Source organism: Equus asinus, chromosome 25 (genome assembly GCF_041296235.1).
Source record: "Equus asinus isolate D_3611 breed Donkey chromosome 25, EquAss-T2T_v2, whole genome shotgun sequence".
In the NCBI taxonomy this organism is placed as follows: Eukaryota; Metazoa; Chordata; class Mammalia; order Perissodactyla; family Equidae; genus Equus; species Equus asinus.
This window is the reverse complement of record NC_091814.1, coordinates 30,321,027-30,347,695: the sequence shown is the minus strand read 5'-3', so window position 1 is coordinate 30,347,695 and position 26,669 is coordinate 30,321,027. Positions and strand designations below refer to the sequence as shown.

The following is a 26,669-nucleotide window of genomic DNA, read 5'->3' as shown; positions in this document are numbered from 1 at the left end:
GAAAATGGGGATGGTCACAGGAAAAACCCCTCCAAATTAACACAAATTGACAGATCTTGCCAGAAAAAAAGTGAAAAGAAAAATCGACAAGGATGCTTAGGACGGGTGAAATGAATAATTACAGCCATTTATGTGTCCTGCTCACTCTTTATGCTTCATTAACATGCAGCACAATCTCTGTATGACTCGAATTAAATGCATCCGATTGGACACGTGGTAAGTTTCACCTGAGTAGCAAAATGCTCACACTTGTAAACAGGTCCTCACGGTAGATTTCTGTTTCAAACTTAAAAATCAAGAAAAACAAAAAGGAAAGGACAGGGAAAAAAAAATCAGAGGAATCTTGCCCCTGCCTTGGCGACCAGCAAGGCTGACACAAAGAGGTTAAAAGTTAAGTGGAAGTTGAACTCGAAGAAGTAAGATGGGGCCTCAATTATAAAGTTGAACAAGATGTCTGGGACCGCACAAACCTCCACCTTTTTTGGCCTCGACGGCGGCAACCCCAGCCTCCCTCCGAACGTCCTCCGCCTTTGGGACTAAACGGGGAAGCTCACGTTAGTCGCAGCCAAGAAGAGGGGCCGGCCTTGCCAGGACTAGAGAGGGAGGGGTGGGGAAAAAGCAAGAATCGCCCACCCTGCTCCCGGGCGGAGGGGCGGGAGCAGCGCGTCCCGCTCGGGCGGAGCAGAGTCTTGGGCTTGTGCATCTCTTCGGGAGCAGCTCGAGAAGGATGCTGGTCCGCAGGGGCGCGCGCGTGGGGCGCGGGATGCCGCGGGGCTGGACCGCGCTCTGCTTGCTGAGTTTGCTGCGTGAGTATCGGCCGCGCGTCGCGGCCCGCCCCACCGGCAGCGGGGAGGGTCGACGCTCTCCCCGAGACGTAGCGCGCAGAGCAGAATTACGCGGAGGGAAGGGACCCCTGCCCCAACCCACGCCCCCACGCCCACGACTGCTCCTGGCTTTGGTGGGACGAGGGCCGTTTGAACCGAGCCCAACTGGGACCAGCGCCTCACCTGGGAATCGGTGGGGGTGGGACGGAAAGGGAAGGCGACCACGCTGTGAGAGGGAGCCAGCCGTGGTGTCAGCCAGGCAGCGCGACTTCGGCTTCCCAGAGTCGGACAGGGCGACTCGCTCGAGTTGTTTCTAAAATAAAGTGCTTTGAAGATGCCAGTGTCTCTTCGCGTTGCCAAAGGTGCGGAGCGCAAAGTTGGAGTTTGAACCAGGAGAGAGGAGAGGAGAGAAGCAGGAAAGTTTTGCGGCTGATGGTTGATTCAGAAAGCTGTGGCCTGAAGGGTTGCTGGGAAAAGAGCACAGGCGCCCACCGACCACCAAGACAGGGGGAGCCAGAACTGGACATTTAAGAAATGAGAGTGAAGCCAACCTGGGACAGGGCCCCAGGTCCAATGCCCAGGAGGCCGGCTGAGTCAGGTGACCAGGGGAGTTTAGACTGAAGAACAGTCCGTGAGAAAGTTATTTCATTTAAGATGGGAAAGCTAAGTTACATCTCCCTCTTCCGACATCCACACTCATTCCACTGGAGAGAAAGTGGTGGTAGATGCAGTTCGCTCTGCGCCCTGCCTCCCATTCCCCACCACAACCCCTCACCCTGGCACAAACTCAAACTTGTTACATTTGGGAGTTTTCTTCCCCTACCCCTGTCCAAGTTCTAAAACTAGTAGACAGGTCAGCAGACTAGTGGACTCTCCTCCACTCATCTGCACATGCCCTTCTTAAGCTCTTGCTCTCACTTTGGTAAAAAAAAAAAAAAAAAAAAAGGCATTCAATAAATATTTATTCTTAATTGCTTTCATTTGGGTATAACCTTCTCCATCTCATTTCATTGCAGTTAGAAGGTTTCAAACATTGTAAGTTGTTCTCCCTTTTGCTCAAAATTCTGCTTCCAGCTCTAGGGCTCCCAAATCCTTGCTCTTACTACATCCTAAAGGCCACCCACCATGGCCCCACAAAGTGACCTGAGCCAGCCAGCTTGGCCTCTTTGCTCTCAGTCTCCTCTGCTATCCCACTTTGGGTCCACCCAGTTGGAGAGGGACCCCCAGCTGGAGGAAGCTCTAAGTTAGGCTCTGGATGGACCTGTTTGGCGACCCCAGACATGCCCTTGGAGGCAGGGAAAAAGCTGTTGCTGAGGTGTTGAAGCCCTAGTCTAGAAAACTCCCCTGGGTGCTAGATTGCACCCTCATAACAGGGGTGAGTTGCCCAGCGGCTCAGATTTCCATCAGATGCTCCACTCTCCTTTGGCTACACAACTTGGTGATGACCTGGTCCTGGGCCCAGTGAGGCCCACCCTTTTCTTATTTCCTTAGCTGGCCAGTCTCAGTCTCGCCTTGGCTGCAGTACTGGGGGTGAGGGAAGCAACTTAACCTCTGCAAAACCTTGGGCTGATAGGCTGAGAATGTCAGTGTCTCAGCTTTGGGGGTGAGGGGTGGAGCATGGGTCCCTATTCTCAATCTTGCCAGACTACTTGGGCCAATTTGTAGCTTTATGCCTTCCCTGAGAGCTTTCTAGGGTTTTTGTTTTTTGTTTTGGTTTTTAATATTAGGAGTCATTTTCTGTCCTGCAATACACTGTGGGATAAATGAAATGAGTGACCGTATCTTGAAATGCTAACAAAGGGACTTTGCAGAAATTCTGTGCTATTGTTACTGTGAAAATTTAGGGCAGAGGGGGATTCCATGGTTCTCTCATCACTTACCCCGACAAAGAGCTTTGTTCTGGGAAGGTCCTTTTTCTGTCCCTGTGAGAAGTTGTCACGGGGATGGGCACAGCAGCCAACCAAAAGTTGACTCTCTTTGTTGGAGATGGAGTGCCTTTGGGTGGTGACCAGAGTCAGGGTGGGGGCTAAGAGGTCATCAGGGAGCACTGCCACACCACCAGCTGGGAAGAGAAGCCTTCGAGGTCATTAGGGAACCCCATTTGTCAGGCCCAGGGTATCTGTTTCTTCCAAGCTCTCCCTTGCCTGTCCTTGCGCTCTCCATGGCAACACCCCTAGTCCCGCCTCTTCACATTCCTCTTCTTCCTTTGGGTCCTTCGTGCCTGCTGACCCCACACCCATATCCTGTCTGGGGCTCCATATAAGAGGGGAAAATAAAATAGAAAAGGGAAAAGAATTTTATCAGATATTTTCCAGAGGAGAGAGGACTCCACCCTTTGAATCTCTGCCACATGGCGACCGAGGAGGAGCAGCCTTGGGGACCTCTGACTAATTCAGTGGTCCCCAGTGCTCCCCCTTGTAAGGCCTACCCAGCTGGCACAACCTTTGCAAATGCAAGCCTTCAGCAGCATTCCTGTTTGACTGATAAAACACAAACACGCCTGGGCGTCTTTCTCTTATCCCTTTGGCTCCACCTCCTGGGCCTCCTCATTCACTTGTCCTCCTTCCTTCTGAGTCTTTGTCTCCAAAAGCTGAGGGCAAGAAGTGCCAAACTGCAGCAGATAAACCCAGGCGCAGAGACTTACAAAAACAAAAAGGAGGAACCGATTCCACTTCTTAAGGTCTCACTGCCCGATTTCCTTTAGACCCTGGGCTGGAGCGCCTGGGCTTAGTTTCAGGGCTGCATTGGTTACCCAGCTCCACCCTCAGGGTGCCCGGCCTCCCCTTCTCCTTGCATTTGCTTGATCTAATTAAATAGCCCCGAGTGTGGAGAAAATGTGAAGGTATGGAAAACAAACTAAAACACCGCCCTCCAAAAGAAAGTGTTCAGAGTTGCCAGAGCAGAATTTCCCTATTTTTCTGGGCTTTGACTTCTCTATTGAGAACAATCTCTTCCCTTCTCAGCTAAGAAGTAAAAACATATTATCTGTGATTTTTAGTCCCAAGGGCTGCTGACTTTGCTCAGGAGGAGGATGCTTGCTTCTTGGGAGAAGGAGATACAAACGGATGGGGATGTCTATCAGGTGTACTTGCCAGGACCTACACTCCGGAGCCCACCAGGGAATGAATCACTTCCCTTTGGACTAAAGGAAAAGGCCTTTTAGCTTGATTGGGAAGTCTGTTCCTTCCTGATTCAAGGGGGGAAAAAACCAACCGGGAACCCACAACTGGTACCTTCTAGGGGAGGGGCATCTTTAGGTAGCTTGTTCCATTGTTTACAAAAAGGCCTTGATGAGTCTTTGGGTGAGAAAGCCTAGACCCCTGGACAAGCCTCAGCTGTGCAGAGGCAGAGAGGAGGGTGAATTGCTGAGCATGATAAAACAAAGTGAAACTTTATATTTGATGGGCCCAAGAAACAAAAGGCTAAAGGACTCCAGAGCCTAGAAAGAGTCTGGAGAGAGGAGGGAAGGTATCTGGAGCAATAGAGGAACAGTGGTGAGTGGAGGGTGGACAAGACGTGGCTAGGAGACATTCCTTGTGGTACGGCATGATGTTTAGCACAGTAATGTCTAGAATTCAAGGTTATGCTGTTGTCTTTTCTGGGACGTGCTGTAATCTCATTCCATGTTCTCAAACCTGCAGTACACACAGGCTAGCCTTATGTTAGTGGTGCTCTGGTGGGGATAAAGGAACGGGGGCCTGGCTAGCCCAGGGTGAAGTAGTGCAGAATGAGAAGTGCTGCAGCCTGAGGACAGGGAGGCACAGAGCTGCAAAACAGGAGTCAGTGGCAATTAGGAAAATGGGAGGAAGAGGTGACTGGGAGAAACGCAGGCCCCCAGAGAAAGCTCAGGATACTGGGGTTCGCCATAAGTGGTGCTGTTTGAGTATGAAAGGGAAGTGTCAGTACGCGGGGAACTCTCAGGCCACAGACACCTGGTTTGTGCTCACACCTCAGCTGAGCCTCTGAAGCGTGGGAAAGCATCAGCCGAGTTCTTTGTTCTAGTCCAGCAGGGCCCACACTCACGGCGACGCATAACAAGGATGCTTCCTGAATGCTCCCAGGAAAGTTGGGTGGTTCACTATCTCGCAGAATAGTTCATTCCATTAAAAAAAAAAACTCCATTATTCTAAACTTTGTTTGTAATGCTGTGAAATTAGCCTTCCTGTAACTTCTCATCATTAATTCTAATTCTATTCTTTGAGCTGTCACAGAGTTAATCTGATCATTCTTCCTGAACAATTCTTAATGACCTTTCTAGTCAGCCCCGCTAGATTATAAACTCCTGGAGGACAGGGATTTATTGAAATTCAGATGACACTAACACCTAAGGAATCTTCTCTTCTCTTGTAGTCCGCACAGCACTGAGCACCATCCTTTGCACATCACTGGTGCTTGTGAAAAATAAGAATGCATAAATAAGTGAAATGAATCTTGAAGAAAGTCATTTATTTTCCCTCCCCCAAGTTCTTCTTTTCTGCGTCAGAGGTCAGCAAGCTTTTACTGTAAAGGGCCAGATAGTAAATATTTTAGGCTCTGGAGGCCATATGTGGTCTCTGATACATATTCTACTGGGTTTTATTTTACAACAGTTTAAACATGTAAAAGCCATTCTTAGCTCACTGGCCATACAACAAACAGCCCATGGGTGGGATTTGGTTCACCAGCTGTAGTTGACAACCCTTAATCTAGATGAAATAATACTAGGCCCTCAACCATACGACTTGGTTTCTAGAACTCTCCTAATTCTGATTTTCCTCCCATAGACACTCCTAATGTAATAAATTCCCTTTTAAAATATAGCATTGAATGAGACCATCCACCTGGAGGTGGTTGGTGTGAACCCACCTGACACGGTGGTCATTTTCTCCAAGTGCTTACTCTGACCTCAGGCAATTATGCTAAGCATTCTGAGTAAAACAAATGAGTATGAGAGATGGCTCTGGCATTCAAGGCATTTATAATGTAACTGAGGTGACAAGAGCTGTACTCAGGAAACAGTGTGTGTGATTTTGTGCCAGATAAGTGATGGAAATACGTATCTTAAGGTCTCCGAGAAGCAGAAGGAAGGGGGCCTATACTAAAGATAACCACTGTTTCTTGAGCGTTTACCAGACACGCTAACTGCTTTAAATTTCTTATGTCCTTTCTTCCTCCAAACAACTAGGAGCCATTTTTATCCCCATTTTACAGATGAGGTTTAGAGAGTTGACAAAGTGTCCCCAGGCCACACAGCTAGAACATGGTAGAGAAGCCTTCGAGCATGGTCTGATGGCAGAGCCCAAGCTCTTGGTTTTGAGGCTCTGCTGTCTTCTCATCAATGCAGGCTGTGAGCTCCAGCAGAGGCCAGCGTGTCCCTTCCTCCTAGTACTGTATCTCGATGGGCTGAAACATGCAGGAACTCCTCCAAGAAACTCCTCTTGGGCCAGGTGCTAGAATTTGAAAGGTTGGGCAGAATGGGGCTGGCCGGCTAGGAGATCAGGAAAGAGCACCAGCAAAAACCTGAAACTAAGAGGGTCTGTGAAAAACAATACCAAGTACAGGAAAACACAGTCTCCTAAAGTACGAGAATTTAGTTATTTAGGTAGCAGAGCTTTCTGGATCTCTGAGAATTTGTAACCTCCCTTTAAAGACTAACAGAATCTTCAACTTACTAATTGTAGGTAGAAATCTTTTTTGAATGTGTTATATTGACCTCTGCTTCCTTAGTGTACCAAAAAAGAGGACTTAACCTTCATGGATTCAGCTGTATCATGAAAATAATTTGGTTATGGTGCAACTAAGTGACATTGTTAACGCTTATTAAGATGTATATATTTATTTACTCCTACCATAAATGATTCCAGACTAGTGTGGGTTTTGATACTTATGTCTGTTTCTCATTTATTTGTTTCTTCATTTTTAGCTGTTGTTTCTCCTTATTTTTTGCTTCTAATAGTCTCTTTCTAATTTTTAGCTTTAGCTAGGATATCAGATAACCAAGCTTGTTAGAATTGTGTATAAAACAAGAATAATTGCCTCTGAATAAGTTCCTGTAAGTTAAATGCATGCCTTTTACTACGTGAATTCTGTGACATCTATTTGGCTTCTCAGAATCTTCATTTAGCTAATTTCCTAACACCTTGTCTCCTCCTCTTGTTCCCAGTTCTTGAGTTGAGATTAAATAGAGACCTAGGGTCAAATAGGGTACTTAGGGAGACAGTTAATAAAGATGGAATGAGAAGTAAACAACAGAAGACAGCCTTTCAGTCTGTTTTAAATTGCACTATAATCCTCTGCTGGGTTGGGTGTAAGGACTATTCCTTCAGTCTAGAGTGGAATGCAGTGGAGGCTTCATTAATTGTCTCAGAATCTGACTGGTAAGCTGCTATTACTCCCATACAGAGTTGGGGATCAGAAGCTCCGATAAAGAAAGGTCAGCATTTGATGGTTTAATGCCATGGCTATGTGTGTGGGAAGACAGGATAAAAAGAGACATGTGGTCAGCCTTGATTCTTACAAATGTCCTTCCTCCAAGACCCAGTCTCTTCATGGGAGCTCCATAAAGGGAGCCCTAGAGCCTGTGACACTGAGACTCCCTCACTGATGGTCCCTGCACTGCAGCACCTAAGTTAGGATTGGCACCCAGGGTCCTCCCGAGGTGTCCCTTGCTCTACGGTGGCTCATCATACCCCATTGCTCAGCCTTGCCTTTCTGCCCTCCCTCTTTGTCCTGTTTCTCCAGGGTCTCAGAGGCTTCCCTGCCCACCCTAGGTTCAGGGACGTGAATGAGGTGGGGGTCCCATCCTCATTTGCAGATGGACCCTGCTACCTGTTCCTCAGTGCTTGGCCCAGTGGTGGGTGGGAGGAGGCTGCTGCAGCCAGGAGCCCAGTCTCAGTGGGTCGGTAGCTGGCCTGGGTCCAGGGTTGCTTCATTCATCTGGCACAGGCACCTCTTTTCTCAGAACTAGCAGCAGGTCTCTCTTCACATCTGGAAAAGTTCAAAACTGTTTGTCTGGGTGAAGGAGGCTCTTGGGGAGGGGGTTCAAAAGCATGACATCACCTCAGCCAGGCCCAGTTTCCTTTGCGGAGAGAAAAGGGCTAGGCTAGGTTAAGCCAGATGGGATTCCCAGAAGTTGGTTTATTGGGGGAAGAACAGGAAAGGATGGGCAGGAAGAGCGATGCCAAGGGGGAGTTCCAGTGGCACTTTGGAACGATACCTTGAGAGGATTGATCCTTCATGTCAGTGTCGAAATGTTCCTGCCACCTGCCCCCTACAATGAACTCATACCTTAGGGCCAGATTGCTCAGAGGGGTCTATTTAAGCACACAAAAAGATTAGATATGCTTCCCCATCTATTTTATTTTGATAAATGCACCCCCCACCTAAGCCAGACAGGGGTGCATCCTTTTGTCTGCAGAGGTGCGGAGATTGCATCCTGATCCTTAGCAGTTTAGACCCCCTAACCCTTTTGCTACTCTTTTTTTTTTTGAGAATGATTAGCCCTGAGCTAACATCTGCCGCCAATCCTCCTCTCCTTTGCTGAGGAAGACTGGCCCTGAGCTAACATCCATGCCCTTCTTCCTCTGCTTTATACGTGGGACGCCTGTCACAGCATGGCTTGCCAAGTGATGCCATGTCCGCCCCCAGGATCGGGACCAGTGAACCCCGTGCTGCTGAAGCGGAACGTGCGAACTTAACCACTACGCCACCGGGCCAGCCCCACTTTTGCTACTTTTACACAAGAGTCTGCTCAACCTCAGTGACCTCATTGCTTCTTGCCCCCACATGAACTATGGCCTTCCCTCTTGGCCAAAACCTTGGTAATTCAAGTTCTCATCTCTCAAAGGGAGATAGTAATATCACTTTTTCCTCCTGCTCATTTGCCACATAATATTAAGATATGATTGTTGTGCTCACCATTAACATCAGTCTACTTGCAGAAGGTTAGGGAGGGAGACAGACGTGGGAGAGTGAGACTTGTCACTACCTTCAAGGGAGACATTCCTGGCCCAGGTTAATTGCCTTGAAACTAAAGCCTAACTTCCCTCTTGATGCTGAATGAAAGAAGAGGTGTCATTCTACATTGCTGTTTACCTGGAAATCTTTGAAAAATACAGAGCTATATTTCAATCAGGACAATTTATAGATAAGCTTTAGGGTGGCCTGGGTCTAACATTTATAGGACCCAAGCCAGGAGCATGATAGACACCCACATACTATATGTCTAAATACTTCAGAGTTATAAATGAAGCCAACTAACTGATAAATAAAATATCTTCTATCCTCTTACCTTGAAGATCATACCTTCATGGCCACCTGGAAAGCCAGGTGTGAATTTGAGATTCTGATAGTCTTGGAATTCAGTGCCACGATGTGGCTAAGCGGGAAGAGACAGCCCTTGGTCCCAGCCCACCCGTCCTGTCTTACCCATGAACTGGCCCACACTGTAGGGAATCTTGCATGCATGTAAGGGACAGCCCCCCGCCCCCGCCATGCTTAAGTTCTAACGCTTCTCCCTACAAACAGCCACCCTTTGACCACTGTTAGGGCTTAGAGGTGCACACCCTGGTGTTGCCATTCACCCTCATAAGGATGGACTGGGAGAAAAGGCCCATGCGGGTCCTCAAGTGAGGAAAGAGCCATTTGTGCAAGTTCTAGGACTTCTGGTCTCCAAAGTATGATCTAGAAGAGAAGGTATATCCCTGTTGGCCCCATGGACTCCTCATGGTTTGGGGAAGGGCAGGGCAGGAGAAGGAACACAGTGTGGGCTCTGAAGCGCAGGGTCCAGACAGGAAGCTTCTCCTCCCTGGGTCTAAGGATGGCACTGCTGGGAATCCCAGGAAACATGGAAGGGCGAGGACCCTCAGGAAGATCTTCAGAGAATAACTAGATCCAGTAACATTATACTATAGCAATTTAGCATTTCTCATCTCCTTGATTCTCCCAACAATCCATGTAAGGTAAATAGGAAAGACCTTCACTTTAGAGATTAGTAAACTGACACACACACACACACACATTAAATTACAGAGTTGTGGCAGAGCCAGAACTAAGCTCTCTATCTTCCTGCTACATTTGGCGAGAAACCAGGCCTCATGTTCTTTAGTCCACCAGTTGGATTCCTAGGTCAGAGCTCCCTAAAAGAAATCTTGGGGTTGTTTGCTGCAGTTCCTCAGCCAGAGGAAGGGAGAATTGATTTGAAGGCCATGAGGGAAAGAATGAGGGGAGTTTGAGAATGGGGAACTCTGGGAAGGATAGAAGATTTTTAAGGAGACCACATAGAGATGGCGTGAATCTAGCAATGATTCCAAGAGTGCATATATTGGATGGAGAGTGACAAAAAGAGAGAAAGGGTACATTAAAAAGGAAATAGAGGCTGATCCTCCCTCACATTTTAGATCTTTGCAATATTTATTCAGGTGTAATTTTATATTTTAATGTTTTACTTAACATATTATGAACATTGTCTCATATTCTCATGTTGCTATAGTTTTCATAGTTTTTTTATTTGTAATGATTATGGTGCATTAAGTGCATATGACATTTATCCTACTGTAGTTCATTTAGTTGCTCCAAGTTATCCCTCCTATAAATAATACTATACCAGATACTTGGTGCATACAAGCTTTTCCTTCTCTATTTCCCTAGGAAAAATCTAGTAGTGGGAAATTAGTCGTCTGCACACAAGGATGTTCTTTTTGCTGCTACATTGCCAGGGGCAGCAAGGGATTGTTCCAGATGGATTCTGCCTGAAGTCAAGAAATTGAATCAGGTGATGTCATGAGACTCCAGGACAATTTAGGCTCTGACTTTCCCTCCTTGTTTCCCTATAGCCTCTGGATTCACAGAGGAAAACTCGACTGCTGTTGCCACAAGGTCACCTGCTATTTCAGTTGTTCATACGAATGCATCCACCCAGGAAACCATAACAACAAGTACTCTTGGAAGTACAAGTGTCCACCCTTCCTCTCAGGACAGCAGTGGGACCACAGCAGCCATCTCAGGTAGAGTGTTTGTCTCAGGCCCCAGAAGGATGTTGCTGGTGCTTGGGGAGAGCATTAGAATGTTTGCAGACTACTACCCCTCACTTCCCCCAAAGATGGAAACATACGAGCCCCTTGTATTAATGGCATCATGCTTAGGGTACACTGAAGTAAGTTCTAGATAATTCTCCCTATAGTGACAGCTTCCTCAGGCCAAACGCCATGGCAGCTGATCCTGATCAGTAATACTCCTTGTCCTCTGCTCTCATGCTGAGTTCAGCTTAGTAATAAAATAAGGATCATATGAGGACTCTCTAGAGATCTCTGATCTATTCTAAGTGAAGGAGGTTGTGCATGGGTTCTAATTGAGGTTCTTCGACTTCTCTAGTGCAGACCAGCATCCAGCTCAGTCTTGAAATCTTGAGGGCACCTCTAATACATTCTAGATTATAGCAATGGTTCCAACAGCTGGCTTGAAGTGAGTTTGATAAGGGTTAGGACATGAAGTAACTCTTACTACCCCAAATTCCCTTTTCTGGCTTGAAGTCCATGCCTATGTCATTATTTATAAGGTCTTCATTCAAGACAGTGAACTGAGATGTGTGTGTGTATGTGTGTTTATGCAAACGTGCACACATGCACACTTGTGTTTTGGTCTATTCCAGAGTCAACAGTCAACTTCACATCTACCTCTGCGATCACTTCAGTCCCTGAAACCATGACCTCTTCGATCCAGTCACAGAGCTCTTTAACCATCACAGTGTCTTCCACTCCATTCACCTTTTCAACTTCAGTGATGACATCGAAGACCAGCATGTCACCTGGAAATGTTTCAGATCCCCTAGACAATAGCACCAGCCCCGTGTCATACTCCACTAAACCCTCTACATCATTTTCTCCTACCCAAACTAAAATCAAGGTGGGTGAATTGGGCCAAAAATGGCAGATTGCCCCCTCATTTCATATGTATTCAAGCTCTGTCTTCCCCTCAACCTCTCTTCATCCCAACCAATGAGATTTGGATCATGGAGGAATTAGCATGGAAAAATATGTAGTTTAATATTGCTGGAAGGGATAGAAAGGGGAGGAGGAGTCAGGTGGCAAGGCTGATCTGTGCCATGGGTATTGCATTTCTAGGGAGTGGATAGTAAAAGGGATCCTTGGAGATCCATCCAATCCTCTGTGGTTCTTTCTAGCACCTCTTGGTCTGGGCTTTGATTAGAGTCATTCTTCTTTGGGCATATTTGGAAACCATCCTCCACTTAATGGGGCTACTTTTCCCAAAATGTTTAAGATAAATACCATTTCCTCTATGTGAGAGGGTTTGGCAGTTGTGCCAGGCATAGAGAGGCAGTGAGGAACTGAGTAGACCAGGGAGGTGAGGTCAACCTGCACTTCTCAGCCTTGGGGCCTGTGGCTGTCAAGAGCTTTCAACAAACACGAAGAAGGCATGGAAGCTGGGGGCAGGCATGGTGGGGGCGGGGGGAGCTGCCTGGTTTCTGTTTTTATAAGAGCCAGAATAGGATCTGGAATATCCTAGGGGCCAGGAGGAAAATGAATGTCACCGGCATCTGCCTGGCCATCTCATTATCTATTTGCCTGTATAGCCTTACTGCAAGTTTATAATTCACTGGAGGGAAAACAGCCCAAATGGGTAAAGATCCTCCTCTTTTCCACTTCTGCATCATCCAAGCCAACGTTTACCAAGATTGCAAATAGCTACTTGCCTATAGGTCCAGGCTAGTAACAAAAGTTTCAAGTATCTGAGAGGGATAGAGGATGAGATGGAGGAACAGAGCGTGATTATTATAAACTTCTAGTCCCCTAACAAATTTTAAATTTTCTTTTCTCTAAAACCTCTTAAAAGAGTAGCTTACAGAAATCAAACTGAAAAAGAGGCGGAGGAGAAATGAGGAGCAAAGACACTGGCTTATTTACTTTGTTTTTGTTTTAATACAGGGAGAAATCAAATGTTTAACCGTCAAAGACGTGAAATTGACTCAAGGTATCTGCCTGCTGCGGAATGAGACCTCCAGCTGTGTAAGTGAAACGCCTACCCCGCCCCCCAATTCCTTCCCCTCCCTCTCCTCCCACAATCCCTTCTGAACATCCTTAAGCCGTCTTGGACTGGACCGGACTTTGGTGGCGGTGAGGGGAGCTTGGCATAGTCTGGCTACTTCCAATACTGAGCTTTCGGTTTATGGAGTAAGAGGCCCCATCTGGTGGACACACAAGGCAAAGACAATTTTATTTAAATTTAGTTTTTACTTTTTCCCTTCTCTACAGTACATTTAATACATATGGTCAGATTTCAGTTTGCTGCTATGTTAAGAAAGTTCTTTGAGAAATATAAACTAGCCACCTAAAATACCAATTCATTTATTATTGTTATTTACATGTAACTCTTTAATCTATATAGAATTTCTATTGCTGTAATTCTGTATATTCAATATAACCTTTTTTCCTAACATTATTCATTGAATGACCCCCTCCTTTGTTGACTGGAATGCTTCCTTTAGCTTATATTAAGTTTTTATATATCCCAAGTCATATTCTTCAGAGATATTGTACTCGTTCAGTTTGTCTTTTTTTGCCTGTTTTAAATTTTTAAAAATTATTATACTTCTACGTTACAGTACTTTTAGTGTCCAACCAGACAGGTCTTTGCTCATTGCAATGTAAAAATGGAAAGCATTTTCATCTATTCTTTTAGAAAAACTTTAGAAACATCTTGTCAAGATCAAAAAAAAAAAAAGCCATTAAAATTTTTATTAAAACTGCTCTGAAATCCCTCTAATTTTTCTGGTCTTTTCTTCAGCATCTTGTTTTTTAGTTTAAAAATTTTTTTCCTGTAGGTTTTTTGGATTTCCTAAGATTATTTATAGTACAGATTTTCCATTATATATTCCAACTGATTATTTCTGGTCTATTAGAAAGTTAATTGAGTTTTGAATGTTTATCTTGGGTTTAGCCATTTTCTTTAACTTGCTTATTAATTCCAGGAGTTTTTTAGTTGATTCTTTTTTTTGTTTTTAAGGTAAGCTAGCGTGTTATCTACTACCATGTATTGTTTTTCTCCTTTTTAGTAGTTATGCCTCTTGTTTCAGTGTCATGTCTTATTGCATTGGTAAGACTGTACAGCAGAGTGTTAATTTTTAATGATGATAGCAGACCTCCTTGCTTTGTTTCAGTAAATCCAATTTCCTCACAGCAACAAGGCTCCGGATGAAGGATGGGATGACAGGAAGAGCGATATTTACTTATAGAAAAAAACATTTTCCTACAAGTTGTGAATCTATTTAAGGGAACTATAAATGTGATGTGTGACATATGTAGATTGGGAAGGGCCTGGGTAAAGACTGTGGTCTGTAGAGGGGATTAAGGTACTTATTTTGTCCATTCTGACTACCGATATCTTACCTGTGATTATAGTTGGGTCGCTCTGACTTACAGATCTTTTAAAATTATACCTAAGAGAATTATTTAACTCAGCATTTGTAAAAACAACAGGAATTGTGAACACATAAGTTTACACAATGGAATAACTAGATGCAATTTGCAAAACAGTTAACTTAAACATGAATATACAGTATACTAGTAACACTCTGTGTGTTTCTAGTGCTGGATTTTCTAGATTTCCAATTCTATTCATTAAAAAAAAAAATTACCAAGCCCTTTGCTGATTATAGCTAGGGAAAAGGACCATCTCCTTTTTTTTTTTCCTATCGTCTTGATTGAGCACTCATTTTCCTATCATCACACAGGTCTGTGCCAGAATGCTAATTCTTTGTACCAACAATTTAGAAATAACTGGAGAGCGTTCTGTCTGCCCGTTGCTCTTCAAAGTTCACATCTAACTAGGGTCATCATACAAGACAAGTGCCAGAAACTTGCTGCTACTCCAGAAATAACTCCTCTTACTGTGCTGTGGTCACTTTCTCTCTCTTATCTGTTTTGTGCCCCAGCTGAGAAGGCCTGCCCCCCCCCCCCGAGATTTGGGGAGTATCTGTGAGTAGCAATGTGGAAAGAGAGCAGCCCCTCCAATATCCTAAGAAGGCTCTGTACTGCCCGCCATGAATCCACTCTATGGTAACACCTAGGTAGTGCTCTTGTTTCCCTAGTCTTTCTACCCCTGTTGATCCCCTTTTCTTCCTGAGGGCTTCTCTTCCCCAGCCCCCAAGCAGCAGTGCCTCCCCAAGGTAATTTTTCCTCAGTCAGCAATCCTCATTCCAGAATTTTTAGCCACAGCTTCTGAATGTGTCCCAGATTCCTTTTCCTTGAGTCTTATTGCATGCTTGTCTGATAATCAAGCTGTTCCAAAGGCTGGGAGGAGTGTAGAGCCTGCTAATTTTCCTTAAATTGCATTTGTACTTTTGGTATCAGAGGGCCTTAAGGTACTGGTTCTAACCGTGGGAAACTCAGGCCCTACTCACAGCCTAATGAGAAGCATGAAGGATTTAGATTCCCCTAACATCACATCCTTGAGTACTTATGTTACTTAGCATACTCCTGCATCTAGTATATTCCCATAACAGATATTCGCATGCACTGTTAGCTCTCCAGACACTTGTTCTGCGCTGCTACCTACTGAGCATCCAACATGTTAGCTCTCGCTATGTGGATTATTTTGGCCTCCCTTCTGTACGTGCATTCTGTAGACATTTATATCCCAACCCCTCTCCTTTTGCTTTCCATCCTTGACCTCTAGGCAGAAATTCCCTGTATCAGCAAGGAGGAGGGAAGGTGATCCCACACTCTTCTCAAGCACCTGTTACGACATCTCTGAACCCTCATTAGCAGAACCAATCACTCCAAGTTTGACTTTTCTTCTCTCTGCTGCAGTGTCAGGTTAATTTACTTTTTTTGATTATGGTTTCCCAAATAATTTCCAAAATGTGAGATCACTTTACTCTCTTATGCTATACCCATCTGTCCAGGGGAATCCACCAAAAATAAAAATTTTTTAAATGGCAGTAAAATACATGCAACAGAAAATTTATCACCTTCACCATTTTTAAGTGTACAATTTGGTAGTATTAAGTGCATTCATATTATTGGGCAACAAATCTCCAGAACACTTTTCATCTTCTAAAACTGAAACTCTACATCCACTAAACAATTGCCCATTCCTCCGTCCTCCCAGCCCTTGGCAACCACAATTCTGCTTTCTGTCTCTATGAATTTGACTACTCTAGGTATATCATATAAGTGGAATCATACAGTATTTATCTTTTTGTGTCCGGCTTATATCGCTTAGCATAAAGCATTCAAGGTCCATCCAGGTTGTAGCGTGTGTCAGAATTTCCTTCCTTTTCAAGGCCAAATAATCTTCCATTGTATGTATATAACCCGTTTTGTTTTTCCATTCTTCCATGGATGGTCACTTGGGTTGCTTCTACCTCTTGGTTGTTGTGAATAATGCTGTTATGAATGTGGGTATACAAGTCTCTCTTCAACACTCTGATTTCATTTCTTTTCGGTATGTACCCACAAGTGGAATTGCTGGATCATATGGTAATTCTATTTTTAAATTTTTGAGGAAGCACCATACTGTTTTCCATAGTGGCTGCCCCATTTTGTATTCCCACCAACACTGCACAAGGGCTCCAATTTCTCGACGTCCTTACCAATACTTGTTATTTTCTGGGTTTTTTGATAGTAGCCATCCTAATGGGCATGAGGTGGTTTCTCATGGTTTTGATTGGTATTTACTAATTATTAGTGATGTTGAACATCTTTTCGTGTGTTTATTGGCCATTTGTGTATCTTTTTTGGAGAAATTTCTGTTCAAGTCCTTTGCCCGCCAATTTTTCTTTTAGAACTACCTTTCTTTAGAGCCACATGTGTTTATATGCAGAGGTTGTGTTTACTCAGCTAGCTCCCATCACCGTTATTCTGTCACACTGACATCGTTTGAGACAGACTGCCTTCCGCCTCCTGATCATATCCCCAGCCCACGGCTTCCTTGCCCTCTGCGCAAACACTAAAGGTCAGTTTCCATGCAGAAAAAAATAGCTTACAGATGGAGGACTGATGAGGACAATATGTCTCCTGGAAAGATCCTGAGATCTAGAGTCAGCCTAACTTCTTGTCCTTGGTCAGCTGCCCACTTGTTGTGTGACTTGTAGCAAGTTCTTTAACTACTCTAGTCTTTCTATGAAATTAGGGGTTTTACCTGCACTGTCAAACTCACACCCAAAAAGTAAATAAAATTATTGAGAGAGAGAGGTGATTGGTCCTAGAATCTCAGCATGGGAAATATCTTAAAGTTCATTTAGAAAAATACCTGTTCCCCTCAACGCTCCAATGCTTACATGCTGCTTTAATGTGCAAAGAGTCTTTGCAAAGTTTGAAGATGCTATTCTAGAAAGGTTAGTTGGTTTTATTATTGTGGTTATTATTTTTGTAAAGTAACATGTGTGAGCACACGTAGTTAGGGGCTCGCAATTCTGATTCTCATGAGCAAAATGGCCAGGCTGTGGCTTCCTCCTGCCCACTCTCCCATGATGTCTGCCCACAGCCTCTCTTGGGGGAGGATGTTTATTTCAAGCATCCGGAGAAGCATTGTGCTTTGTTCAGGATCCACCTGCTCCTCTCCAGGCCGAAACACAATTCACCGATGCTGTTAGATTCCAGAGTGGGAGGTTGGCTGCTGTTATTCCCTTGAATTTAGTCCAAGAAACTAACCAAGGGGTGGAGGGACCCTGTGTGGAGGACAAACCAGTTGGGATGTTAAGTAGAACAACAGTTCAAGGAGTTCTTTTGTTTCTTTGGTACTATGCTTAGCGTAGTCTGGGTTTAAAATTATGTAAATTACACCTGCTTCTCACACTAAGGAGTCTTACGGTCTAGTCAGAGAGAAATGACAATAACAGCAAGGCAGAATATGGTGAAACATCAAAAAGTGGATTCTAGATGATATAGTTTATAAGGCATTTCAATTATTAACAGTAATAGTAATAGCTGCCATTTATCCAGTGCCCATGAGGTTCCAAACACCTTGCTGGGCACTCCTCATACAACACCTCTTTAATCACCGCAGTAACTCAGTCATCAGCTGAGGAACCTGGCGTTCAGACTAGTTGCACAACATGCAGAGAATCTAGTAAATAGCAGAGCAAAGGTCGCTGCCCAATCTGATGGCAGATAAGACTGGCTTCATTGAGGAGGTTAGATTTGAGTTGAGTGTTGAAGGATAGGGAATCCAAAGGAGAAGGTGGTGTTCTTCATTGTCTTTGCAACCAGGGTTGTGAAAGTCACGTGCTCTCACATGCCTGGGCTCCCTCAGGGTGGCACCTCCGGTCCAAAGGCCTTTCTCCACGAGCTTCTCCTGCACACATTGTACCCATTCTTCTAGGCCTATCTTGGGATGTTTCTGAAAACCCCAAACCGGATGTGCACTCACTCCTTTGAATGTCTAAAGCACTTTAATTGTACCTTTCTTTGATACTTACCATGTAACTAACTCTGTGACCTCTTTGTCTCTGTGCCTCAGTTTCTTCATCTATAAAATAGGAAGGATAATAATACCTAGCTCATAGGGCTGTGTGAGGCCTAAGTGAGTCAATAGGTGGAAAGCAGTTAGAACAGTGCCTAAGACATAGGAAGTGTCATTTCTTTTAATTGTCATGCATGCAAACTGAGAGCTTTGACCATGTAGAATTCATAGCTACCTCACATCCCCCCGCCCCACCACACACACACACACCCATGACATATGCAGAGAGGTTTTCACGCAGTGTCTTATAGTCAGGGCTTGATAAATGTCAGAACAGCTGAATCTGGTTGAAGTGCAGCTTCTTAGGATCAGCAGGTTGAGGAGGGTGCCGTTTTGTTTGGCTCGTTCAGTTACGCAGGAGCCCTGTCTCTCCGCCTCTCTCAGAAAGGAGATATATTTCAACCAGAGATACTTCGGAAGCCCGGAGCCATCCAGGCAGGGACTGCCCTCCTCCTCATCCAGAAGGCACGGTGCTAGGGAGGGTGTGGTGCCCAGGAGGAAGCCATGTAAGGCTGTCTGAAGAGGAGTGGGCCAAGAGAGGAAGGAGACTGCTGATCAGATCCAATGTGGTGCCCAGATTACCTACAGCAAATGCTGTTTTAAAGTGCCAGATTTTTCCAGAAGCAAAGTCTCTATCCAAGGACTTACTGGGAGACCTACAAAATTGATCCTTTTCCTGAGAGGTGAAACAGCAGTGGCCTGAGAATTCATTTCACTGTGACCTTGACTCTTGGTGGCCTTCTGAGGCTGCTGTTGGACTCATCTCTCTGTGACCTGGAGGTTAGCTATCCCTGCTCTCCCGGCCTCACCCAAGCCCAGTGAGTTTCACTGAGCTCCTTCAAATTCCAACTGATAGAAGAAAGCTGGGGCCTGAGGCCAGTCTTGACCTTGCCTTGTGCAGGAGCAAAGGAGCCTGGGTTTTCCTGCCTTAAAGCAGTAGGAAAATACCCAGGCTGCTTTCCAAGCTGGGAGGGCCCTCTGGCCTTGCCATGAGGAGCAGTCCTGCCCCACAAACAGGAAGCTTTCTCCTCCACAGAGGCTCAGTTCTGATGGCCCTCACACGCCCCAGCAGTTTTCTCCTAACAAGAAGGTTGTCAGAGCTGTTCAGGCATTTCCTCCTCCACCATCTGCCATCCGGACAGAGGAGAGAGTCTTGGTTTCACTTCCTTTCCTGTGCAGGGGAGGCCTCTCTGATCGGAGGCTGCTGGAACAAATTCTGGGGGGTACAAGAACAGGATGTTGGAAGGGCACAGCCAGCGCTTCCAATTCATCCCTTTCGTGGAACTCATCTTGTTGAAGAATTAGCAGAATTTATCTTCTGAGTCTGAGTTCCGGATTCCTATGGGCCAGTCACCATCCTGGGGAAAGATCTATGAGCCTCATGTAAAACTGAGTTTCATGGTTTTAATGGAAAAGGGGTATGGAAAACCAGACAGAAACACCATTTCAGTTTGAGCTATGCTCTCTGTGGGACCCCTTTGAAAGTAAGAGGGAAGGGACTGAGGATCCCGTTGTGTGTATAGTCATAGATTTGGTCTCCTCTCCTTGCTTCTCTGGGCTTTTCCTCCAAGGGGCCATTGTAACCTTGAAACAAAGAATTTTCCTCTTCCTTATTATTGCAATATTACTATTTTCTGTTAGTGGCAATTTCTTTTGAATTTAATTTGAATAGTATGTGTGTACATAGACAATCCTTAAATAAGATGATGTTTCTTAAATTTGTTCTCTGACATCTTACAGTGCAACCTAAGACACTGGTAGATATATGTTTGGGTACTGGGAAATTTTTGAGTTTTTTCTTATTGTGTTTTTGCACATATATAGTTCTCAGTATTTTTTTTTCCAGTTGGAATTTTAGGGAAAAAGAGGATCTCTTTGGTTTAGAGGGTAATAGTGTGACTTGAATCAGAATTATTGCCTGAGACTCTAGATGCAGTTCAGGAAATCCTAGTAATTTCATCTCTCTCTTCCCAGGAGGACTTTAAAAAGGACCATGAAGAGGCACTGATTCGAATCCTCTGTGAGAAAGAACAGGCTGAGAATGGGACTAGGGTGTGCTCCTTGCTCCTTGCCCAGTCTGAGGTTACGCCTCGCTGCCTGCTGCTGTTCTTGGCCAACAAAACAGGTGAGGGGCACGTCTGTCTCGGAGGCTAGGGAGGGAGTGGGGCCGAGGTGAGAGGAGCCTGGGTAGAAATCAGACATCTCAGCTCAGAGAGTGCAGATGCTGGAGAGAAGGGCAGGGCTGACTTTGGGAGAGGCTCTCCCGAGATGGACCACCCTGGTCATCAGAGCATCTTCTGGAATAGTGTAGGAGGGTAGAGCAGGATGAGTTGGTCCAGCTTCTAGATTCAGCAACCCCTGTTTCTAATTCTAGAAATTCCCAGCAAGCTCCAGCTTTTGGAAAAGCACAAGTCTGACCTGAGCAGGGTAAGTTGTCTGAGATGGTGAGTCTCAGAGGGAATACTGGGTCAAGGGAGTATTATAATTAGAGTAGGGGAGAAAGTAATTATATTCTCCAGACCTGCACTTCCTACCTATCCATCCTTTGACAGTCTTCACCTTTCTATGCTTGAACCAAAATTTTACGGTATGGCTTAATTGAGAGATATCAGTTTTCAATCCTGTTTAGAAAATCCCTGAGGTGAATGTCTTCTTGTGTTTATTCACTATTGGGTCCCACATAGGGGTCTAGTGTGGGCTGGGCTTCTCTTTTAGAACCCACGTTCCACAAGTAGCAGGCTGTCTTTTCTGCATCTTCTCTTCAAGATGGGGATCCAGAACTTCACTGAACAACATATTGGGAGCCACCAGCACTATTCCCGCAAGACCCTGATTGCACTGGTCACCTCGGGGATCCTGCTGGCTGTCTTGGGCCTCATTTGCTATTTCCTGATGAATCGCCGTAGTTGGAGCCCCACAGGAGAAAGGCTGGTCAGTTCTGGGGTCCAGGGCAAAGGAAATGAGGAAGACAGTGGTCCTCTGGGAGGTCCATGAATGTTATGGAGGGGGAGGAAAAATACCAGAAAAGGCACTTCTGTGCTCTTACACAGTGATATGTGTGCATGCACATATTGTACCCATGCAAGAGTCAAAACAATATATAGCAGGTTGGGGAAAGGGCACTAACTAGGCCCAGACCACCTGCTCACTGTGGTAGCAGATGGTTCATGTCATCTATTTATTATTTTCCCTGGGATAGTTCAGCTGGGTACAACCAGAACAGGCTGCTAAATCAGCCACTTATTTGCAAGCATATTAAACACTCACAGTGCCAACTTCCTCACAAGAAGAGGACATGTGGAAGGAAAATCTGGTCTTGAAGTGATCTTGATAAGAAAGGACAAGGCTGGGGTTTAACTCTTGGCCTCTGGCGTATTACCCCCTCTAGGGACTAGTTTCACCCTGGGGTCTGCCTGGTTTCTTGTGGGAGCTGGCTATGGAGCTGCAATGGCATGGTGTGGTTCCTCTCCTCTGTCCTTTCTCCTCTAGGAGCTGGAGCCCTGACCACTCTTCAGGAAGAAAGGAGTCTGCACATGCAGCTGCAACGCCCTATCTCCCTCCTCCTTTCCTTCCCCCACTAGTGTCTCACTCCCCTGCTTACCAGATAATGCTCCTTTATTTATGCACTGTCTAGGGGGAAGAGCCTTGTTACACGGAGAACGGTGGAGGCCAGGGCTATAGCTCAGGCCCTGGGGCCTCCTCTGAGGCTCAGGGAAAGGCCAATGTGAACCGAGGGGCTCAGGAGAACGGGACCGGCCAGGCCACATCCAGAAACGGCCATTCAGCGAGACAACCTGTGGTGGCTGATACAGAATTGTGACCCGGCTGGGTGGGGCAAGGCTGGGCAATGTCCAGGGAAGCAGCCCCTCCTTGCATCTGACCACGTGCTGCCTCCATCCCGGAGGTGCCATCTCTTACCTTCTACCCTTTCCCACTGCACACACCCTCCGAGGCCATTCCTGGGGCCCTGCACTGCACCAGGCTGAGGGGTTCTCTTCACCTTGGGAAGAGGCAGATCACCCCTGCCCTTTACACACTCAGCTTCCTGAACCCAGACTCCGGGTCTTCTTTGAGTAGAGGAGTGATAGGGAAAAGGCAAGATGCAGAGAAGCTCCCGGTGGGGGGGGGGGGGGGGTTGATGATCTTGCAGCATTCGCGCATGGGCCCCTTCCTCTCCCTCCTCCTCTGCCTCTCTGCAGGAACTCCCAGGGGAAAGCATGGGCTTTTCTGGGCTACAATTTCCTCCCAGGAGGCTTTGCCTTTTTACTGCCTCTTCCTTGTATTTTCTTTTTCTACTCAAGGGAAGCCAAAGCAACCTTTTATACATGCTCCCTTGTAATGATATAGCCAGAAGAACTTGTTGTCTTAAACGTCCTCCCTTACCTCTCCTCCAAGTCACTGTGGATTCCGTTACCAGCTTCCCTCCTGCCCTCTGAGTTCCTGGAACGCCTCATATCATCGTCTCCAGTCCCCACCCCCACTCCCCCATCTGTGTACAGAGGCCTGCACAGTTTTCTGGCTGTTTCTGGAACTGGGCTCCAAGTTTCAGAACAATGTCCTGTGTCTGTGTGTGCGGGAGACAGGGTGGGGATGCGTGGACACACCTGTCCCCACATGTGGGGGCCGACGGGTGAGAGCAAACAGCTCAGTCAGTCCTGGTCTCTCTGGGGCTGCATAAGTCCTCTGCTTGGGCTCTTGTTTCTCCATGTGGGTCAGAGTGGACAGGACTGTGGGACCAGATCTTTGAGCTAAGCCTCTTGACCTGTGTGCTTCTGAGGAATCCCCTTGCTCTGACGTTAAGACCTGGCCAGACTGGGCCTTATCCTCAGATCTCAATGGCTTCCACCTCCCTCCCCTGACTCCTGGGTTGAGCTGTGGCCTCAGTCCCCCAGCAGACTGCTTTCTGTCTCATCCTCCCCCACCCTGCCCCCCTTCACTGCTCTGTACCCCCATCTGGTCAGGACTCTCCAGAGGACCCTCACCACAAGCCACCTCCTCTGTGAGTGACCTAGGTCCTTGTTTTTATTTTTGTTTTTTTTTCCAGAGGGGTGAGCAAGGATCCTGATTTCAATGACGGTTGGAAAGAGAGCTTTCCAGAGATAGGAAGATTGGGTGGATTTTTTTCTTAATAAAAAATGGTGTGTGTAAATACTGTAATTAAAGTGATACCAAAACACATCTGTTCTGTGGCTCTGTCCCAGCTGGGTGTGTCTGAATGCCAGAGGGGTCTCCACATCAGATGTGGCTGGACTGTGTAGTGATGTGGTGGGGAGGGGCTAGCCAGGGAGAGGTGGGACCATCTCAGGGACACAGCTACCAAACAGGATGCTGCCCTTTGGCTAAATCTGCCAACTACTCCCCTTCTTGGGGGGACGGGGAGACTCACGGGAAGCTGGATGTTCCTAGGTATAGGGAGAAAGGCAGACCAGAATGCAGCAGGGGCCTTCAGGATGGAGGGTAATGTGCTGAGGTCTTAGGAGCTGTGCCCTTCGTGAATGCCTTTCTGAGAAGTGGCACATTTGGTCACTGTATGCAAAATATGCAAAACCAAAGGAAGGGGCCATGTCCTCTGCACCCTCTGTTATCACACCCCTCACCACCCCCACCCCTAGCTGGGAGCAGAAGAGTGAAGGACAACATGGGGAACTTCTGCTCTGGAGATCTGGCTGCCAACTGCAGGAGGGGCTGGTTTCCACCCTCAGCATTAAGACAACAGCCTAACTGCAAAAACGGCTCTAAGTTCACACCCCCCTGCAGCTCCCAGACACCCCACCCCCCAAACAGGCCATAGGAAGTGGGGGAGGGAGTGTCACCGACATTACTGAGTAGCTTCAGGAAACTCCCAAGTGTGTCAACAGGGGCAGAGGCAGCTGGGGTCAAACACAGGCTCCTTCCATGCTTATCTGGCCAAAGCCAGACCTTCCCTTTAGCACTCCCACCCTCTCCCCCGGCTTCTCCCCAACTGCTCTAACCAGGGCTTGCCCCCAGGACTCAGGGGAGGTGAAGGAACGAGAGCTAAAGCTTCCCCTAGAAGGCCATGACTGATTTTGGGGGTTGGAGAAAGGGGAAAAAAATGGTAATCCAGAAAGAGAAGTCAGGTTGGCCTCCATCTTCACACAGCCATGAGAGTGACCAGATGAGGATCTGGCCTGTTAGGAGTGGCAGGGAGAAGGGGTAGATGCAGGGTACAAACTCTGAGAAACATGGGAGGAGGAGAAAAAGCAATTGGGTCTTTGAAACGTTTCCAGCCTCAGGACCAGCAATGTATAATAGAATTTACCCTAAGTTGTTGAAGTGTGTAGGCTTTGGGAGGAAGGAGTGTGTGTGTGTGTGTGTGTGTGTGTGTGTGTGTGTGTGTGTGTGTTTTGGGGAGTGGGATGGGTGGCATCTAGTTCTCTGATGGCTGGACAGCTTGCCCTGAGGACTGATTGCTTTCTAGAAAATCACTTTCCCACATTTGGCTGGAGCATCCTAGTGCAGCAATGGCTCCACCTGCTGGCCATGCTGGGTCCCTACCACTCAGCTTCAGTCGGTTGCCTCCATGTTGGGTTTCTCTCCGTTGCTGCCCCACGCTTAAACCACCTACTCCAAATGATCTCATACAGGAAACTTGTATAACTGTGGAAAGTCACTGCTGGAGAGGACTTGAAAGATACATCCAACTCAATTCCTTTATGGCATAGTTAAAGAAAAAAGACAAACTAGGGCCCAGAGAGGGGATGTGGCTTGCCCAAATCACCTGGAATTCAGGTGTCCTGAATCTAAAGCTCTCCCCTTCATTGGATCACCCACTCTTCTGCTGGGGCCTCGGGGTTCCTCCAGTTGGATGTCCTGAAGCTGGTGAGAGCAGTGTCAGGATAGGTCTGGAGCTTCACCTCTGGAGCATTTCATTAACATGTACTATTCCAGGCCTGGCCAGAGGAGCAGATCCCAGGACCTTGGGACAAAGGAGAGGCTGAAGATTCGGTGAGGCTCTGCTCCCTCTGCTGGGCCTGCAGTCAGCACCAGAGAATTAACTCTGGGGTATTACATGGTTCATTGTGGAAAACATACCTGGAAGTGTCTTCTGCCAGATTTTCATCTGAAAGGATTAATAGGAGTGTCCACTAAGTCTGGATGAATAGGTCATCCTTCTTCCACCCCCTCCAGCTAGCTCAATCCCACACTTCCTCTTCACACAAACCCAGTAGCAGGTAAGCAATTTTGTGCAACAAAATCCAAGGAGTTCACAGCCACCATTCAGTCATTTGACAAGTCTTACGGAAAACCTACTATGTAGCAGACACTGTTCTAGAGGCTGAGGGTGGAGCAGAGAATGAATCCTCATGGAGCTTACAATACTAGTGGAAGAGAAAGACAATAAACAAATACACTTACTGAAGTAAATATATGCATATATTTTCGGGTCATATTCAGAGCTATGAAAAATATAAAATAGATTGAGAGGAATGGTTGGTATTTTGCATACCTTATCTCTCGAGGATACTCTCGAGGAGGTAAGAGTTGAGAGCATAGGTTGACTTGAAGGAAGGGAGGGAGAGATCATGCCATGCAGGGGAAACAGCAAATGCAGAGTTCTGTGATGCAGACCTTGGCAAGTACACAAGGCTATAGGTGAAGGAGGGCAAGAAGGCCGTGAAGCCACATCAGAGTGAGTGAGGGGAGAGGGACGGCAGACCAGATCCCATCAGGTCCTTTAGGCCTCAGTAGGGAGTTTGGGTTTTATGAGCAGATCAGGAAACATTGGAGGGTTTTGAGCAGGGAAGTAATATGATCTGATTTATGTTTTAAAAGGATCGTGCTGGCTGCTGAGTAGAGAATAGAGGTGAAGAGGTGAGAGAGTAGAAGGAAGGAGACCAGGTAGGTTATGGTGATAGTGGCAAGAGGAATGGTCCTGGCTGGGAGCAGGGTGATGATGGTGGAAGTGATGAGATGAAACAGAATTCAAAGGATGTTACGAAGGTAGACCTCACAGGCCTTGCTCTATCTGTTTATTCCTTCAAATAATGATCATAATAACAGTAATAGTAGCTAACATTTATATGAGTACTTACTGTATCAAAGTTGAGACGTTATACCAAAATTTAAATAGCATATTTTATTTAATATTTACGGAAACCCTATAAAGTAGGTACTATTGTCTCAGAAAGAGAAACTGGAACTCAGAGATTAATAAGAGTCCATGCCAGAGGCTCAGTGGCAGAGGCAAAGATGCGTAAGATATGGGTTTATGTGAAGCTCCAGATTTTTAAATCTTGGAGAGAATACTACAAGTGCCTTAAAACAAACAAAAACAAATGCAAGGCAGAAAGTGAGAAAAAACACAAGAAAAGACTAACTGAAGTGCCGTGTGTCCAGGAAGGCAAGACTCCTTCCAGCTTGGGG

General features: G+C 46.2%; 1 protein-coding gene across 3 annotated transcripts; it reads left to right on the top strand.

Annotated features, from left to right (window-relative positions):
• The first annotated feature begins 413 nt into the window (after nt 1-413).
• Nucleotides 414-23,462, top strand: CD34 (CD34 molecule). 3 transcript variants are annotated; one of them, XM_014859417.3, is made up of 8 exons: nt 414-806; nt 10,637-10,807; nt 11,452-11,705; nt 12,746-12,826; nt 20,259-20,409; nt 20,659-20,711; nt 21,051-21,215; nt 21,774-23,462. In XM_014859417.3, the coding sequence occupies exons 1-8, from the start codon at nt 728-730 to the stop codon at nt 21,786-21,788; spliced, it is 969 nt and encodes a 322-aa protein (XP_014714903.1). In that variant the 5' UTR covers nt 414-727; the 3' UTR covers nt 21,789-23,462. The 3 variants fall into 3 exon arrangements, with proteins under 3 accessions (XP_014714903.1, XP_014714901.1, XP_044614186.1); XM_014859415.3 differs by having other exon boundaries at nt 523-806; nt 21,919-23,462; XM_044758251.2 differs by having other exon boundaries at nt 525-806; nt 23,329-23,462.
• The last annotated feature ends 3,207 nt before the right edge of the window (nt 23,463-26,669 follow it).